We start from the raw sequence: 19,060 nt of genomic DNA, 5'->3' as shown, positions 1-19,060 counted from the left end.
CGCCGCGGCGCCCAAGGCAAGGGCCGCGGCGCGTGTGTGGTTCAGTGTGGGGGTAGGTTCTGTTTTGGGGAAGGGCCGCGGCTAGGCTTTGGGGGCCGTAGCCCTTGGTTGCACACTTGAGATTTTGGGGGTTTTAAGCATGGGAAAGTGGTATAGTGTGCTCGGGTTTGGTTTCACCACTGTGCTTGGTGGAATTAGGGGTCCCGGGAGTTAGTTTTGTAACTGGAAACCTATATTTGAGTATTTATGAAACCCTATACTTTGGTTGTGGCTAGATGATTAAAGCTTAGGCTCGGAAACGGATCAAGCTTGAGGGGTGTTGCTTGTAATTCGATAACCGTACAGACTTAAGGAAAGAAAACTGCACCTGGTTGAATATATGTGACGGGACTAAGGGCTCCCTATTGTAGAAGCTCGAAAAGATGGCATTATGCCATGCAAGCCATTTAGTGAACCAACGGCCTAAGGGTGCCAAGGGTCTCACTAGCGCACAGGGCGCGGCTCGCACAGGGCGCGGCTCGCACAGGGCGCGGCTCGCACAGGGCGCGGCTCGAACACTGAGCTTGGTTTAAGCGGGTCAGAGTCAGTGGGTTAAACAGAGGGTGCGGCCTAAGTCGTCGGGCCTGAATATTATGTGATATGAGTATTATATGTGATAGAATGTATCTTGTATTGGATTGTATAAGCTGAATATCTGTTGCGGATTGTCTTATGGGTATACATGCTTACTGAGCTATTTGTCTGTGATCATTGCTTGAGTTATCTATGATGTTTTCTTGCTGGGCCTTGGCTCACGGGTGCTACGTGGTGCAGGTAAAGGCAAGGGCAAGTTAGATCGGCCCTGACTGGAGAGCTCAGCGAGCGGAATGTACATAGCCAGGTGCTCGGCCACCACGGTTGAGGTCTAGGCAAGGACATGGAACCTGGAGATTGTCTGTTTTGCCTTAGTATGACTAGTGGTTACTCATGTACTTTTGGGAGTCTGTAAACTTTCTTTTACTTCGTTTTTGTATGGGATCCCATGTTTACTACAGTTTGAATATATGAAATGAGTTTTTTGAGACCAAAACCTTTTATCCTTAGATCTTACATGTTTAGTGACACGTTTTCAAACTAATGACTTGATTAGCAAGTCCTACACCTTTATAAGTACACAGTGTAGCGGTCTTGGCTATCCAGGGCGTTACAATCATCCAGGTGTTCTCTTTCCCTATCATTTTATTGATTATTTATTTTGACACTGAGGACATTGTTTGATTTTTGGTTAGGGTGGTGAGCATTCATTTGGAAAATCTTTTTGTCTTGTTGAATTTTCAAGTCAAATTTTCCCAAAATTATCCGAGCATGAGTACAACTTGTTGGTTTGAGTCAATTTTTACTATGTTTAGCTATTAAGAAGTGATTTCCAGAGTTATTTTGTGCACTTTCTAAACATGTGGTAAATTGGTTGTTAATACAAATAGTTGAGATAAATTTAAAGTTTAAAGTTTTTCATTTCTTGGTGAGTTGTGAGAGTTGAGAAAGGTCCTAAGTCTTACTAAGTAATTTTGGGATGTTACATAGCATATGAAGGATCTTGGAATTTAAATCTAGATGCATGCTCCCTATTCTTTTCCAAAATCATAATATAAACATAGAATAACATGAAATACATATGAACATTAGATTCGTAAATTAACATAAACACAAAGATGTAGAAACTTACAGATACACATAATGACTCATTCTTTTAGATTTTCTAACCTTTGATTCTTGGTGGAGCAATGTATTGTCAAGAATCTAAACCGCTAGAACAAAACCACAGTCTTCCAAGCCTATCTCTAAATCAAGTCTAACAAAGAATGGACAAGTTCTTAACACATGAGATAGAATTAGAGAAGTAAGAACAAGAGAATGAGCGACCAAGAAGGGAATTAGACTGTATAGATTTTCACTTACCCAATTGAATCAATTCAGACTCACGTATTCTTATAAAAACTCTAGACATCACAATCCTTATATAGACAACTTAATGAACTTTATTTACATTTAAATTAATTAAAATAATAAACAAAAAATCAAAGTCTTGGACCCAATCTCTATGTTTTGAATTTAAATCACAATTGGACCTAATTCAAAATCTATTTATTTATTTATCTTTCAATTAATTAATTAAATAAACAATCAAATCCTTATTCAAATTAACTAATTATAGTTTAAAACTTGATTTAATATTATTTATTTATATTGACACCAGTTTATCAATATTATTAAATTCTCCCAAAGATTATATTTTATTCCCAAATTTTTATTACATGGAAATATCACTAAATTGACATAGTCAATTTGATATTTCTAATTGATGATTAAATCAATTGTTTGAAACTATTAAATTTGATTTGATAAGAGACGACATGGGAGTCATGGATCCATGAATACAAGCTACAATAAATTCCCGTAAGTTTATTTATTAAATAAATCATTTCACAATTTATTAATTTCTCACGACTCCACTATAGATTCAGAATTTAACTCTTGAATTAGTAGAACGTATTTTCCAAACCACAAATACGTTATCTATTGTTATAATCATTACAGTGAGTCAATCCTCTATTGATGACTTACTAACGAGCTAGGTGCAAATTACCGTGTTACCTCTCATTTGTATTTTATCCTTAACTCCCACTAAGTCCCTTATAAATGATAAATCTATGAACTTAATCGCAAATATGAGCGCTCAATCATTTACCATTTTGGACGAAGCTATTAAGGAAGTCATCTTTTCACCTCTCATACAGAAGCTATAAATTTCATATCTATGAATAATACTCCCACTCAATTACAGTACTAAATCTCAAAGAAGTAAGTATGTGCTAGACCGTAGGGTAAGCTGGTAACGAACAAGTCAAAATATTTAAATAATATAATTAGTAGAATATTATCACTTAGAATTAAAATCAACTTGACCTATGGTCAACGTTTATTTATCTATCAATAATCAATATCGGTCCTAGTCCAATGTACCCATATACATCCGATGTCTTATACATGGTCAATGCCTTGAATAAGACATCACACCCCGAATGTAAAATTTTGTGCAGATTTTATATTTTATGGATACTTATAATTTTTTATTATGATGATGTATATTAAAATTATTTAGAAAATTATGTAAAATTTTGAAAAATTATAAATAATTTACCTTTGTCAAAACATGCGTCAAACACACGGTTGTACTTTTAACATTATAAATTAGTTGGAATTTTTCAAAATTTTGTAAGATGTTCTAAATAATTATAATGTACACCAAATGTAAGAATTTCTCAATTTTTTTTTTTGAAATTATAACTCTGTGCGCTTGAAAAACCGAGCATGTGATATAAAAAGGGCACAAAATCACTCCCCAAATGTAGATTATCCCCTTATTTTTTACATGATAAATTATTTATAATTTTTCAAAATTTTGTAAAATATTTTAAATAACTATAATATAAACCACTCCCCGACTGAAGATTCCCCCTATAATTATTATAACGTTACCTTTTATAATTAGATAAATATATAGCAGTACTAGGGCAGGTTGCAATCTCTATAGCTGAGGGTACGATTGTGGTTGAGAGTGGGAACATGGCTAGGTAAGGGGTTGCATGTGAACATATTATTGATATATATACATATATTCACTCAGCATGTGCGTATATATATATACACACATAGATATGCACATGTGTGGAACAATATATATATCTACGACATAGATCATTGAAAGTAGAATTTGCGAGCACACTAGTAGTACGTACTATACTCAATTATTCTTACACTTTGTTGACGAAATAATAGAGATTCTTACATATACTAGACATAAATATAAATATATATATATAGCTTTACAATTACAAATGAATATTGCTGATAAAGATTATGACTGTATGGCCAGCTAGCTGTGATATATATTATCGTCCCTGCTGTAAAAATTAACATGCATGCGTATGGTATAACAAAATTATCGATCCCGTGAAGAGGAGAGGGATGGGAAAGGCAATCATTTAGGGCTGAGCACTATGTAACAGGCACTTTTGGACTACGTACTACACACTAATTCAAACATTCACGAGTAGTGTGATCTAGCAAGTGCATGCATGCTGACAAATTTCCTAGCAAACAATTTAATGCCTTAAAGCCATAAGATATATATACTGCCAGTTTGGTACAAACCTCTACGGGGTGGAGCAGACGTAGCTGTGATGTTGGGAAAAATAGCAGCATAGTTGCGCAAAAAATTACTGAGTATTTGGTAAATTACTAATTTTAAAGTGCTGTGAGTTAGAAAAATTATATCACGATATCATATTTATTTTATTTTATTAAATAAATTCACATGTTTAAATTAAATATAATTTCAATAAAAAACTAATAAAGTGATCATTATAAGCAAAAATATTATATTACATAATATATATTATTGTGTATATAAATTATATAACTAGTAGATGTAGCTAAGATTAAAATTATAGTGATAATGGTATTATTATTTTATTCATAATATAATCACAAATATGTAAAACTTAAATTATCTCAAAACTCTCACTTTTTATGGCTTTAATTATTTTTCATTTTATTTATTTTTCCTAAAACATGAAATTGATATGTTTTTTATAAATTATAATTTAAAAATACTATGAGATACAAAAATAGTGTTATAGTGTATAGTAAACTCTATAATAAAGTGGTTTGTTAATTTACACTTGCTAAAATAAAATAATATCTAATAAATATAAATTATAAAAATATTTTTTGAGAAAAAAAATATTTAACAATTAAATATTGTTTATTTTATTATAATATAAATTTATTTTAAATATTTTTATTTTGAGTAATATATAATAAATAAGTTTATTATAAAGTTTTTTCAAAAAATTATTTTTAAAAAAAACTAAAAGTTGAATTTTGCTAGCTTTCTGCATAAATAATTTAATAAGTCATTTTTTAACTGTTTACCAAAAACCATTATTATACTACTTAGAAAACAAATTTTAATTTTTTCAAAAGTGGTACCAATCCCGGCCATACTCACTTAGTACTATATCTTTCATTATTCATCTATTATATATTTTCTTGCGATAAGTGTTAGGTCCATACTACTCCTACTAGTACTATAGCTTCTCTGATCAAATCTCCACATTGAATCCCAACTAGATATTAAATAATGGTACCATGCAAGTCACTTAAAATCTAAATAGATATAGCACAATTATATTACATAGTTCACACATACATTACTAATCAACACCAAACCATTTGAGTTGATCATCAACATACGACACATATACTAGTGCTCATAACTAGCTAGAGCACATTAATTGCTTCACTCTTACTAACTAGCTCAGATCTAAAAAGCTTCAGTGTTTGAAGACAAAATCAAAACTAGGTATATCTCTTCATTATTTCTTGTTTTGGGACTAAGGTTTTATCTTACATATAATGTTGACGTATACGTTGATATAAATAATTATAGGGAATATACTATTTTAGTCCTTGTGTTTATACAAAATACCAGAAATGCCTATTATTTTTTATTAATACAAAAATGATACCCTCTGTTTTGTTGTTCATACCAATATCCTGAACTTCTTTTAGTTAAATTTATTTTTTTAAAGATCCTTTTACCCTCACCTATATATTTTATCTATAATTAAAATCAGTTTTAATTATTTTAATAAATTAATAATAATACACACTTTTTAAGAACATATAAACTTAAAGAAATAATAAAAAAATAAAAAATGAGAATAAAATAAATAAAATCAAGTATTACATTTTATTATTATTTAAATTTGAATTTAACTTAAATAAATTTATGTAGTCTTATTATTTATTTAAAGTATATAGATTTATTTAAGTTTTATTATTATTTACATTTTACCTAAGTTTATTTAATTTATTTATTAATAATAAATAACTTTAGATATAAATAAAATATATAAATGAGGGGTAAAAGTGTCTTTAAAAAATAACTTTGACTAAAAATAGGTTTAGAGTACGAACAACAAAGCAGAGATTACTATTTTAGTATTTATGAAAACCAAGAGGTATTTATGTTATTTTGCATAATCCTAGGGATCAAAGTGGTATATTCCCATAATTATGTATATGTATATATATATATATATATATATATTTCAGTGTGTAACTAACTAGAATAGTACAGTATTGACATAGATCAATGAATGCAGTGTAATTTTTTATTTTATTTTTATTTTTTCATTATCACGAGGATATATATGTGTGTGTGATGAGAGCTCTTTACACAAGTTAAAAGGCCTTAGCTCAAGTTGATCACACACATTCTGAACAAGTTTTTTTCAATCTTTGTATGTATATAGGTAGGGGACCCCAATGGACCTATATATATATATATATATATATAATAAACTACTCCAATCCAAAGTGAGGGTGTAGTAGAATATTCCCAAAAAGAAAGAAAGTGCGAGAAGTCCAAGTGGCAAGTGCAAAATATACATTTATCGATTAAGTTTAGCGGGTCTTGCACGCTTGTTGGTATATACTGAAAACTGGGTCCTCCATGCCTTGGGAGTTTTCTTGGCTTTCGCTCAGTTTTGCCATTTAGTGTAAATGAATGGATTCCAACAGTTTGCCCATGTGAACCTTTGGGTTTTATGTCTCATTGATCTTGGACCACTTCCATCATGTGTTGTGTCTACTTCTATATAATTTCAGTTTCAAAAATAGCATATCACACTTTTTCACTTAATAATTTTTTTAAAAAACATGTATATATGGGTTCATTCATGCTCACTACTACTTTCTACCAATCAATTCAGTAGACGTGTAGCTATTCAAATTTCATGTGATTTTGAACATGTGATTTTCTATTCAAATTTAGCAAGTGGCTTACGAATAATAATCCAAGGGTATAATCCATTTCATATCATTGCTTATTTGTAGTGTTATCATGTTAGTTTTGGTGAAAGAATTGATGTTAGATATTTTCCATTATGCATGGCTTGTAATTAAGCTAAGAAAAAAACAGAGAATAATCCATCACACGGTCATATACATATATTTGAGTTATTATATGTATATATATAGCATATCCGAAATTCTAAGACACTAATCATATATATAATCAAGCAAAAATAATCAGAAAGGTACACCTATTTATATAATGAGTGAACACAATTGTGTTTGCTAACAAGAAACAAAAAGGAAAATTGTTCTAACTTTTGACTACACAGTACACACTGTCAACTCCAAAATTTGGGCCCCAAATTAATAACAGCACGATGATGATTATGATGATGATGGTGGTGGTGGTGGTGATTTGGTCTAAAAATAAGTGGTACTAGCTAATACCAATAGCGAGCTAGCTAGCTATTACCTATGACACACACATCTGTAGTGATACGCACTGTTGATTGGGTCGTTTCCCTCGACGGGCACTTGCTCAGCTCGGCATTTGAATCTGCATCCTCTACACTCATTGTATGTGCATGTTGGCGCTGTTGATCCGATCATCAATCTCCTCGGACCATTCTTCTTCCTTTTTTCCTTACTACTATCCTATATATATATATGGTTCAAATTTAATGATTTTCAACCAAAAAACATATGAGAGAAAATATATATATATATATATATATAGAGAGAGAGAGAGAGAGAGAGAGCTAGAGGTCCGTACCTGATAAGTAAGTATGTCATCTGGTTCAGTGGTAGAGAATTTGGTGACCTTTTCAAGATAAGGTGGTGCTAGTACTTCACTTCTGGATTCTGCAGCATAAAATAGATATATATATATATATATATATATATGGCTATAAGACTAGAGACGTGGATTACGCACACACAAACATAATGTTGTATAACAATATATATGTACATATAAGTGTATATATCCTAATTAGTGTCTTAATAAGTTAATTAACAACAATGTGTATAGGTCGATTTTGTAGCATACAGCTATGTGGCTAAAGCCAAATTTTCAAAAGCAGAGGCAGTTTCTTCTGTATGTGTGTGTGTGAGATATGGTGCAACAAATATTTTCAAGTAACTGTGGGAATTACATGAAAGAAAAACATGCAAATTAAGGAGTAGTAGAAGTACGCAAATATATTTTGTTCAGATTCGTAAGAGAAGAATTTTTTTGAAAAATATGAATAAGCAAATGAAGAAGAAGAAGAAGAAGAAGAAAAAACAATGCAAAATGTGAGAGAGGTGAGATAGTGTGTATATATATAACCTTGTATCGCATGTGCAGCAAAAAACAATGTGACTACAAAGAAGAAGAGTATTAATATAGGTCTGGCTTTGGCCATTATTGAGTGCCTTGGCAGAGAGGGAATTGGAATTTGGAAGAAGAGAGATTTTGAAAAAGAAAAAAGTAAAAATGTGGTGAATATTACACAAAGGGATAAAGATAAGAAGAGAAGAAGAAGAAGAAGAATGGAGAATGTGTGTGTTGTGGTAGTGAGACTAGTAAGAATTAAGATAGAGTACTGGCGCGTAAGCTCTGCAGTTTCGGGCTCTGCGCAGTGACCCCAGTAGAGTACACCTATAAAGTTCCATTCGACAGATCGCCCCTTGTGGCTAACCCGTGGGACTCATGGAATCTTAGGTTCATTCAAATGACCAAATTGTCCTCCCTTCAATCACTTAGGTTTCACTTTTAGCCTTTCTAGTTTTGAGTGGCAACAAGGTCATTTTGTGTATGACAATAATCTTTGCCTGACTTTTTGATGATGATGAGTAAGGTATGTGACTATATTGTCTAATAATGTCTTACCCTTCCCAAACTTAGAATCAATCATCCATGGCAGAGGGATATATCCACCAAAAAAATAATAGCTTTCAAACTGCTTGAACGAAAATGGAAACCACATATATGTAATTTATATATATAGGTTGCTTCTTATTTAGGCGTATTAGTTTTGCCCCTATTTTGGTGTTTTTATTTTTATTTTTATTTTTAGTAATTAAGAAATTATAACCTAATTATTTTTATGATAGCATTTTTTATAACTGTAGGAGGTATCCCGCTAATTTTCTAAGAAATTCTGAATTATAGTTCAAACAGTCTGTTTTTCACGCGTATAATAAAAAAATCAGACACGCGTGTAATTTACCGTTTGAACTCTAATTTTAACATGGTAAATTATTCGAAATTTTCCAAAAATTAACATAATGCCTGTTATAAATATAATGTATAGTATTATAAAAAAAAAAGAAAGTTAAGTTTTAATTTCTCAAGATGCCAAAAATTAAAAATATATCTACCATAAAAACAAAAATGATGCCCCAGCCTCAAAAAAAAATTCCAATATATATATAAAGAATGTGTGTTTGGAATTACAACTAGTCTTGTCTTTTCAGGGAAAAAATATCTCAAATTAAGGAACAATGGCTTTCCGGGTTCGAGATGAGCAAAGGGAACAAAATAAGGCGATGCATGCCAAGTCAATATCAAACCTTTAGCACTAAGTGACATAGCTATTTTTTGGGTTTCATTACCTAAAAATCCTTACATATTATTGAATATGTTTAAAGCTGGTTTTTTTTTTTAATGTAATTTGAATTTATTTATGATGTAGTTCTTAAAAATAGCCTAGTTTGACTTTCTTTTTTTCTTTTTTTTTTAAAAAAAAAAAAAAATTGTAATTCTATTGTAGTCTTCCGCTTGATTCTTAGTGACTAAGAGGTTATTGCTTACACTGCATTAGTTAAAACATTTCATTCTAATGAAAGAAATTGTAAAATCTCGATTTTGAGGGATTTGTTTCTATTTTTAGTTTATTGGTATTTTTGGTTTTAGTCAAAATTAATATTGTATTTATTGATTAAATCCTGTTTATTGTGTAATATTCTCTGCTGTAATGTCTCTTTCCGTATATAGAATAAATCTGGAATTATCTTGGAAATATTCTTGTCATTTATTCTTTTTGTCTTGGTTAGGAAAGTCTGGGTATTTTTGGTTCCAGCAGAATCCGGTTCTGTCTAAACAGGTGGATATTTACCCTATTTAGAATTATCTTGTGCATCAAGTAATCAATGGTGAATATTCTTTATTTATGCTTTTGTTTCTCTATAAAAGCTTCTGACCTAGACGATTAGGTTATCACTTCAGAGATTGATTTCATATTTTGTTGAAGTGCCGTTTTCATGTGCAAAGAGCTTTTGTTCTAGAGCTCTTTGTGTTTTGTTTTCTGTTTTTCTTGCATATGTTTTGTTAACTGTTTTGCAGGTAAAACTCTCAAGGACACCTTGTTTAAGAGCTTCGGGAGAAGCTTGTAGTGTGAGTCACTCTTCGGGATGATTAGTGCACGGACCAGAAGTTGAAGGGAGTTCAAGTTTCTGAGTCATTTGGAAGTGTTATTAGGAAGTGTCAAATTGCTGGGATTGCGACAATTTAAAGAGGGACTCTTTAAGATTGTATAAGTCAATTGGTGATTGTAATTTGAATAATTCTTATCTAATAAACTTCATTCTCTAGGCGTGGCCCCGTGGATTAGTAACAACCTGCAAAGGTTGTTGATACCACGTAAAAATTCGTGTGTCCTTTATTTTTACGTTTCTGATTAAGTAATTCTGTTTGCACATATCATACATTTGTTTAAGCATTTCCGCAATCTGTTAAAACGTGTTTTTACATACATCTTTGGATTAATTATTTGAATTAGCCAATTAATTTAATCCAAATAAGAGAATTTCAATTGGTATCAGAGCGGTTCACTAAACTCTTAGTGAGATCTTGTGGTTATTTTCCGTTTGATTTGTTTTGTGTGAAATGTCTTTCTTTACAGAAGGTAGTTCGGTGTCTCGACCTCCATTGCTAAATGACTCAAACTATCCATATTGGAAAGTTAGGATGAGAGCCTTCATAAAAGCTCAAGATGAGAAAGCATGGAGAGCAATTTTGTCTGGGTGGTCACCTCCTACTGAAAAAGGTGAAGATGGAAGCACAATTGTAAAATCTGAACTTGTTTGGGACACAGAAGAAGAAAAATTATCTAGCTATAATAATAAAGCTCTTCACGCCATATTCAATGGTGTTGGAGAAAGTTTTATAAAGCTTGTTTCCACTTGCACCTCTGCTAAAGAAGCCTGGACAATCCTTCAAACTCAATTTGAAGGAACAGCTGATGTCAAGAGATCTCGATTCATTATGCTTCAAACTAGGTTTGATGATCTCAGAATGTCTGATTCTGAGACTTTAACTGAATTCTATGAAAGACTTTCTGATATTGCTAATGAATATTTTGCCTTGGGTGAGAAACTTGATGATTCTGTACTTGTTAGGAAAATTGTTAGAGTTCTACCTGACAGGTTTAATGTGAAGCTCACAGCAATGGAAGAGGCAAAAGATTTCAGCAACATGAAGGTGGAAGAGTTGATGGGATCACTACGAACTTTTGAGCTTAACCAAAAGATTCGTCAAAAGGACAAACCTAACCCATCAAAAGAAAAAGAAAAAACGATTGCTTTCAAAAGCACGGAGATGGAGACTCCTGATGAGGGAGACGGTGATAATGAAATGGCTTTGCTCTCAAAAAAATTTCAAAAATACATAAAAAATATTGGGAATAGGCAAACCATTGGAAAGGCTCCTAGAGGTAATTTCTCTTACTCTAAACCCTCTTTCTCTAACAAAAAGGGTATTCAGTTGTAATATCCAACATTTTCATGTAATGACCCACTAATCTAGACTAATTGGACCATTATCGAAACTATACATAAAACTTACATTTTTACGAAAATACCATAATTTATTGAGTAACTTGAAAAATAAGAGTTATTTACAAATAAACAGAATACTAAGAAGGATTTTGGGATCCCATTGTCTTTAAAACAAAACAAGATTTAAAATAAAAGACATTTCATAATAATGCGGAAAATACACATAAAAACCATAAAAACATAAAAGGAGACTATATCCTCGAATCGAATAACGCTCGGCCCCTTGACTCCATTCATCATCGATACACATTCTCCAAGCGTCACGAATCTTTCCGCCTCTAAACTTATTTTCCTGCACATAAACAGAAAGGAGTGAGCCTAATGCCCAGTAAGGAAAATCTAACACAAAGTCACATACATAATTTCATAAGAAAACATAAAGACTTAACATAATACATATAACATACACTTATTATAATGGCCATTATTACTTGGGGTCCCATAGACTAAACAAGCATATGCCCATGGGGTTAATGGGGTCCTACTAGCTAAGTAGGTCATATGCCCATAACCCATTTGGGGTCTTGTTAGTCATATGGGTCATATGCCCAAGCCTACATACACATATACATATCATAACACTTTTAATAACATAAACATATAGATAACATAAGCACATAACATATTAATTCTAGCCTATTTTCCTTACCAAAGTTACCGGGATAAAATGGACTGAGTTAGGACTTTTGGAACACTCCTAAAACCACAATGAACAAGGGTGAGTCTAAAGAAAGGAGATGAAATGAAAGAGAATAGGAAGACTAAACCATTAAACGAAAATATGCTTACCACCACTTAAGTGCTTAAGAACTTGGATTCCCTAACCAAAAATAAGAATAAGGTTAGGGGACTGAGTAGAAGGTTTTGAGAAAAGAAATAACATAGAATACAGAAAGGACTAGAGTTTTGGGTTTACCTCAAAGATTGCAAGATCAATCTAACCTCCACCGAAATACTATAGAACTCACTTCCCAAGTGTTTGATAAGCTTATGATGTTTAAGCTTATAGTTTTTCCCCAAACCAAGTGTTTACACTCTCACACTCACTTAACACTAGCAGCCTCTGAACTTAGAGCAAATGGTGAATAATGGCTGGGTACTAGGTCCTATTTATAGAGTTTGGGAATGAAAATATCTTGATTTTACTTGAATAAAAATAATGGCTTTTTAGGTGAAAATCATTTGAATAATCGTTCAGCAGAGGCTGAAGACTCGTTCAGAAGATGCTGGACTGTTGAAGGAGTTTGAATGGCTGAAGGGAAAAGAATTCAAATGTATTTGAATTCATGCTGGTGGAGGCGATATATCGCCCCCTATAGGCGATATATCGCCTGGACCTTTGTTCCCGAGGCGACCGTGCATCGATTCGTGTTTTCCGTATCTACGTGCTGCGACATATCGCCCCCTATAGCTGCGATATATCGGCATACGCTGAATATTTAAACACGAATTTACACATTTTTAGCTGAGTTTGAATGGAGTAAACAGCCTTGACTAAGCCCTCAACGTGCTCAAAGCTGCTGACTGACCCTATACATTCAAACTTTTACCCTTATTTAATTTAATCCTCAAAAATACTAAATCCTTAATTACCATTCAAAACATGTGCTTAAAATCCTATTGGTTGATGTCTAAACCTTATAATATAATAATATATTCCTTAATATCAGACACATTAATCAAACCTTAGGTTATACTTAATATTCTTAAACTATAGGTTAAACTTAGAAAATCTATAAGTACTACTATGAGTGTCCAAATAACTCCCGGTCTGAACCAAAAATCCAAAGTAACAATGATAACACTAAACATACTATAATACTACTAAACAATTAGCTAAGTAAAGTTCTTGGACTCTACATTTCATAATACATTTATTTATTATAAATCAAAGTTTTAATACATAAAATGTACAACTTTACAAATTTAAGAAATAGTAATGGAAAAATAGTGTTTAAAATATGATTTTATGTTTTTAATGAGATTAAAGAAAGAGAAACTTGAGTAGTCAAGTATTGGACCCAAATGTCATATAATTTTAATTGGGGATTTTTATAAAATTAAGAAAGTTTGGCTAAAGGGCTTATTTGAAAAGAATTTTAGTATTTTGGGTCCAAGTGTAATTTTTAAAAATAAATAAATAAAATAAAAGGCTTCAGCCTTTCATTTTACCCGAGCCCCTCTCTCTCTCTCCTCAGAAACTCTCTCTCTCTCTCTCTCTCTGCGTGTTACTGTTGCCGACGACGCAGGAGTACTTTCCGGCCACCATTTTTAGCCACACGCCGGACCGTTGGATTCAGAGGCCTCCGAACTATCGACCCACGCGGGAATCTAGAGCTCACTCGCCGATTAAACGCCTCAACCACTCGATTTAAGTTCGGCCACCCTGCGACTTCAAAGTTGCGATTCGGCCACCTCGGGCATCCGTTTGCCGATCCGTCACCACCATCGTGCTCCTCGTGTTGTGGGCTTCAAAACCCAATAACTTGTTCCTACATCTACCATAGTTGGGTGGTGGGCCCACCACGAGCCACCGCGATCCACCGTAGACCGACGGTCGAAACTTAGTGTTCGAGGTTCCGAAGTACGTTTTGAGTCTCAGAAAATCATCGTTTGACTTATTGTGGAACCCGATCATTTTGGTATAATTTCTTTAACTTATATATTGTGATTTAATTGTGATTGATTAGAGTAATTGTTATTATGTGTATTTATGGTATATAATTATATATTATTGATATATGGAATATTTTCTGTAATTTACTGGCTGTCTGGGATTATATATATTTTTGATACAGGTTTTGATTTTGGAATCGTCCACTTTATAGCCGTTGTGCTGTCTAATTTTCTAAAAAAAATATTAGATATTAAATCAAGTATAAAAATACATATTTAATTGATTTTATATTAATATGGAAATTATTATGATTAAGTAATTTTAATTATTATTGTTATTATTTTGTTAAGTAAATCAAGAATACAGATTCATATATATATATATATATATATGAAAAGTATGATTTATAGTAAACCTATTATCTAACCATTATTATTGTATATTAATATTTTAATATTAAAATAATATCAAATATTAGTTTCCTACAGTTATTGATATTTGTAAGACCAGTGAAGTTTGGAGAAAGTATATTTATTATATCACTGGAATTGATATTATGACTAACTAATAATAATATAAATATTTATATTTATATTATTATCATTATATTGATTATTACAACTTTATGTTACAAATATGATTTCTTTTATAAAATGACTATTTGAATATATACATCCATATACGTATTGCTATTGAAGTATTTTGTTATTAATATCGAAATAAGTTTAATTATAGACGATAATTATTATTGTTGTTAGGATTATAATTATTATTATCATTTATATAGTTTCTGGTGTGATTAATATACACTATCAATAGTGTATATTTACGGATTAGATAGAATTTAATAAATTATGTGCCTTGAATAGGATTTGTATGGATTTGATTGATTGACTCTTGGTGAGCCGTTTTAAAATAAGCTAAGGACCTAAGGTAAGTAAATCTCACATTTTGTGCTTAAGTGTAAGATGCATGACTACATTGATTGTGTACATCTGATGAGTTAAGTATGGTATGATGATGATGCATATGATAAGTATGTGAAGAATGGTTATATGAACACCATAAGGGTGTTGTGTGATATGAAATTGATGAATTCTGTGATATGTGAAAGATGTCTTACTTGGTTAAGAATGATATGAATTATGTGCAAGTATGTGTTCTTATGTTGATGGATATGTGGATTACTCTATGTTCATGATTTGTTATATGTTATGATATATGAAGCATTTAAGTTTTTAGGCTGGAAACCTTAGACCTGAGCCATAGCTCTACGTTAAGGTATAACAACGCCACCAACCCAAAGCTTCATGTATTATGACTAAAGATGTTTTGAGTTCTATGAGATGTGATACAATGCCTTGATTGAATACCATCAACATGAGTCATGAACACGAACATTGGCATTTCAGCATCAGCATGTATGCATGGCATGTACAGTTATGTGATACATTATTATGTGATATAAGACCATGCATATGAATATAAGAAAAGTTATGAAATGTCTTGAAAAGTCTTATGTAAAGTTAAACATTTTAATGACACAAGGCTTAAGCAAAGTGATAATAAGATGTTTAAAAAGGGTGCCACTGTTTTGATGAAGCAATCAAGTAAGTTCAGTAAAGAAGACGGAAGTCTATAAGACTTATAGTGGCTGCCCACTAGTGTGGGCTAGGTCAGAGTTGACCATTCAGATATGTTTGCCATGTTTCCGTCTTTCTCCTCCATATGTGTAATAAGTATGGCAGCTATGGCAACGATGAAATGAGTGTTATGATGAGCCTAGCTGAGATGATGGCTAGCCGGAGGAGAACCCATGGGATTCTATATGATATGTGTAACAAGCCCTGCAGGCATTGGCTGAATCAAACAGTGTGCACAAGTGATATTGGGCCCATAAAAATGTGAAACTAAAAGAAAGAGCATAAAAGTAAAGTTTGAAAGTGCATGAGCAATAAATGAAATGCATAAGTATATAAGTCAGCATATTAGTATATGTGCACTACAAACTCACGACATTCATGTGTATGTGTATGCATGAGATTTGCTTACTGAGCGTTAGCTCATTATGTTATTTTCCAACATTTTTCCAGGTGTGGCTTTAGCTGTTGAGCAACTTGTGGAGCACAGACTCAGTAGCAATGCAATAATGGTTTAGAGTTTTCATATGGCTGCCTTAAATTTAAAGTATTCATACGTGTAATAATTTCTTATAATAAGTTTATATAAAAGTTTAAATTTTTCTGTATTTCTTCGTATCATTTTATTTAATTCTTTTGGTCAAGTGCCTTACATACTCGTAAACCCTAGAATTACGAGTATGTGGCAGACGTACCCTACCTTAGGGACGTTACATCAGTGCAGGGAATGTGAAGGTTTTGGGCACATCCAGGCTGAATGTGCAAACACTCTCAAAAAGAACAAGAAAGGTATGATCGTTACATGGAGTGACGAAGACTCGGATAACAGTGAAGAGGAAAAAGAGAACGTTGCGTTCACAACCAGCGTTTCTGAGTCAACATTGAGAGAGGCCAAAATGGTGTGCCTAAACAATTGTACCAAAGGTGAAAGCTCGGATAGTGATGAATCCGATCTAAATGATGAGTCTCTAGGAGAAGCATACAAAAAATTGTATGAATCATGGGAGAAATTGTGTTCTAAGAATCGATCATTGGTTAGTAAGAACAAAGAACTTTCTGCTGAGATTAAAATACTTGTTGATCAAAATGAATTGCTTGAAAATGATATTAATTCGAAAATTAATGAAATAAGCAAATTGACAAAAGATCTTGAGAATCTCAATAAGAATGTTAGAATGCTTAACCCTGGATCTACTGTTTTTGAGGAAATTCAGAATGCAGGTCAACAAGGGCACAGAGGACTTGGAGCCTCAAGTTCTCAAAAAGTGCAAAAAAATGTGTTTGTTTCTGCAGGGTTATTGGCACCTGAAAGTTCTGCTCCCACAGGTATAGTGTCTGACTCAACAGAAAACAAACCTGTTGTTACAGAAAAAAAGGTTCACTGGTCGTAAGAACAAAGGTAAGAATACTGTGTTTATTCCCACATGTCACTTCTGTGGGAGAAAGGGACATATTAGACCAAGATGTTTCACTCTCATGAATTTTGCTAAAAACAAATACTTTGAAAAATCGAATTATTTCAAAGAAAACATGAAAGTGAAAAGATCTAAATCAAAAAATGTTTGGATTGAAAAGAAAAAATGTTTTGCTGGAATTTGTGATGATAGACTTCCTTCGTCTTACTTATGGTATTTTGACAGTGGTTGTTCTAGACATATGACAGGTAACAAGACAATTCTCACTAACATAAGACCTATGCATTGTGGATCAGTCACGTTTGGTAATGGTATTGAAGGTAATGTTCTTGGAATAGGTACTCTTGATTTTGATGGGTTACCTAGAATTAAAGGAATTTTACTTGTTGAAGGACTTAAGGCTAATCTCCTTAGCATTAGCCAAATTTGTGACCAAGGCTTCACGGTCAACTTTGATAAAGAAAATTGTGTTGTGGTAAATCAAGATGGTGAGGAAATTCTTGAAGGGTACAGGTCTAGAGACAATTGTTATACCATGTTACCCTCTTTCATGTGTTATTCTGCCTTAGGTAACAATACTGATGTGTGGCATGCCAAACTTGGGCATATAAACTTTAAACTGTTGAAAAAGTTGTCTCATGCAGGGATTGTTCGTGGCTTACCTAGTTTGGGTAAGGAAACTGAAGGCAAGTGCAAAGAATGCCAACTCGGTAAGCAACTAAAAAGCACTCATAAAAGTGTCTCTGACATTAATACTTCGAAAGTGCTAGAGTTGCTTCACATGGATCTAATGGGTCCAATTCAAGTTGAAAGCTTGAATGGTAAGAGGTATATATTTGTGTATGTGGATGATTTTTCTAGACACACATGGGTTGAATTCTTAAGGGAAAAATCAGATACGTTTGATGCGTTTAAAACCTTGTGTACTAAGTTGCAGGTTGAAAAAGATTGCACAATTGGAAAAATTTTGCGCATACGTAGCGATCATGGGAAGGAGTTTGAGAACTCGGTCTATGATGAATTTTGTAAGGCTGCAGGTATAACTCATGAGTTCTCAGCTCCTAAAACGCCTCAACAGAATGGCGTAGTGGAAAGGAAGAATCGTACCCTGCAAGAAATGGCTAGGGTAATGTTGAATAGCAAGAAACTAACTAAGAGGCTATGGGCTGAAGCCATTAGTACTGCTTGCTATATCATAAATCGTGTCTTTTTTCGTCCAGGTACCTCTAAAACCTCATATGAATTTTGGAAAGGTAAAAAACCAAGTGTTGCTTATTTTCATGTGTTTGGATGTGCTTGTTACATTTTGAGGGATAGAGAACATCTGGGAAAATTTGATAACAAAAGTGATGAGGGTGTATTTCTTGGGTACTCCACTAATAGTAAGGCTTATCGTGTGTATAACATGAGAACCCAAACTGTTATGGAGTCAATTAATGTTGTTATTGATGATGTTCGAGATTTCTCTGAATTTTCTACAGAAGAAGAAATTGACAGGTTTGTGGACGAATCTGATGAGCAAGTTGACGGTGAACCTGTTCATGACCATGCTGTGGGAACCTCCGGAACATCTGTATCCACAGATCCTGAGTCTGATGACACAGATACTGAACAGACAGAAAAAAGGTTTCCAGGTATTATATCTGATGAGATTCGAAAAG

At 32.8% G+C, this 19,060-nt stretch overlaps 1 protein-coding gene across 1 annotated transcript; it reads right to left on the bottom strand.

The window, feature by feature from the left end:
- Window positions 1–7,091: 7,091 nt before the first annotated feature.
- On the bottom strand, window positions 7,092–8,565 carry LOC133815309 (uncharacterized). The gene is made up of 3 exons (XM_062248181.1): window positions 8,237–8,565; window positions 7,679–7,767; window positions 7,092–7,560 (listed from the first exon to the last, which is right to left on the bottom strand). Exons 1-3 carry the CDS (start codon window positions 8,310–8,312, stop codon window positions 7,375–7,377), a joined length of 351 nt encoding a protein of 116 aa, XP_062104165.1. The 5' UTR covers window positions 8,313–8,565; the 3' UTR covers window positions 7,092–7,374.
- Window positions 8,566–19,060: the final 10,495 nt, after the last annotated feature.

Source organism: Humulus lupulus, chromosome 1 (assembly GCF_963169125.1).
Source record: "Humulus lupulus chromosome 1, drHumLupu1.1, whole genome shotgun sequence".
Lineage (NCBI taxonomy): Eukaryota > Viridiplantae > Streptophyta > Magnoliopsida > Rosales > Cannabaceae > Humulus > Humulus lupulus.
The sequence above is the reverse complement of the archived record's forward strand: the minus strand, read 5'-3'. Positions and strand labels throughout refer to the sequence as shown.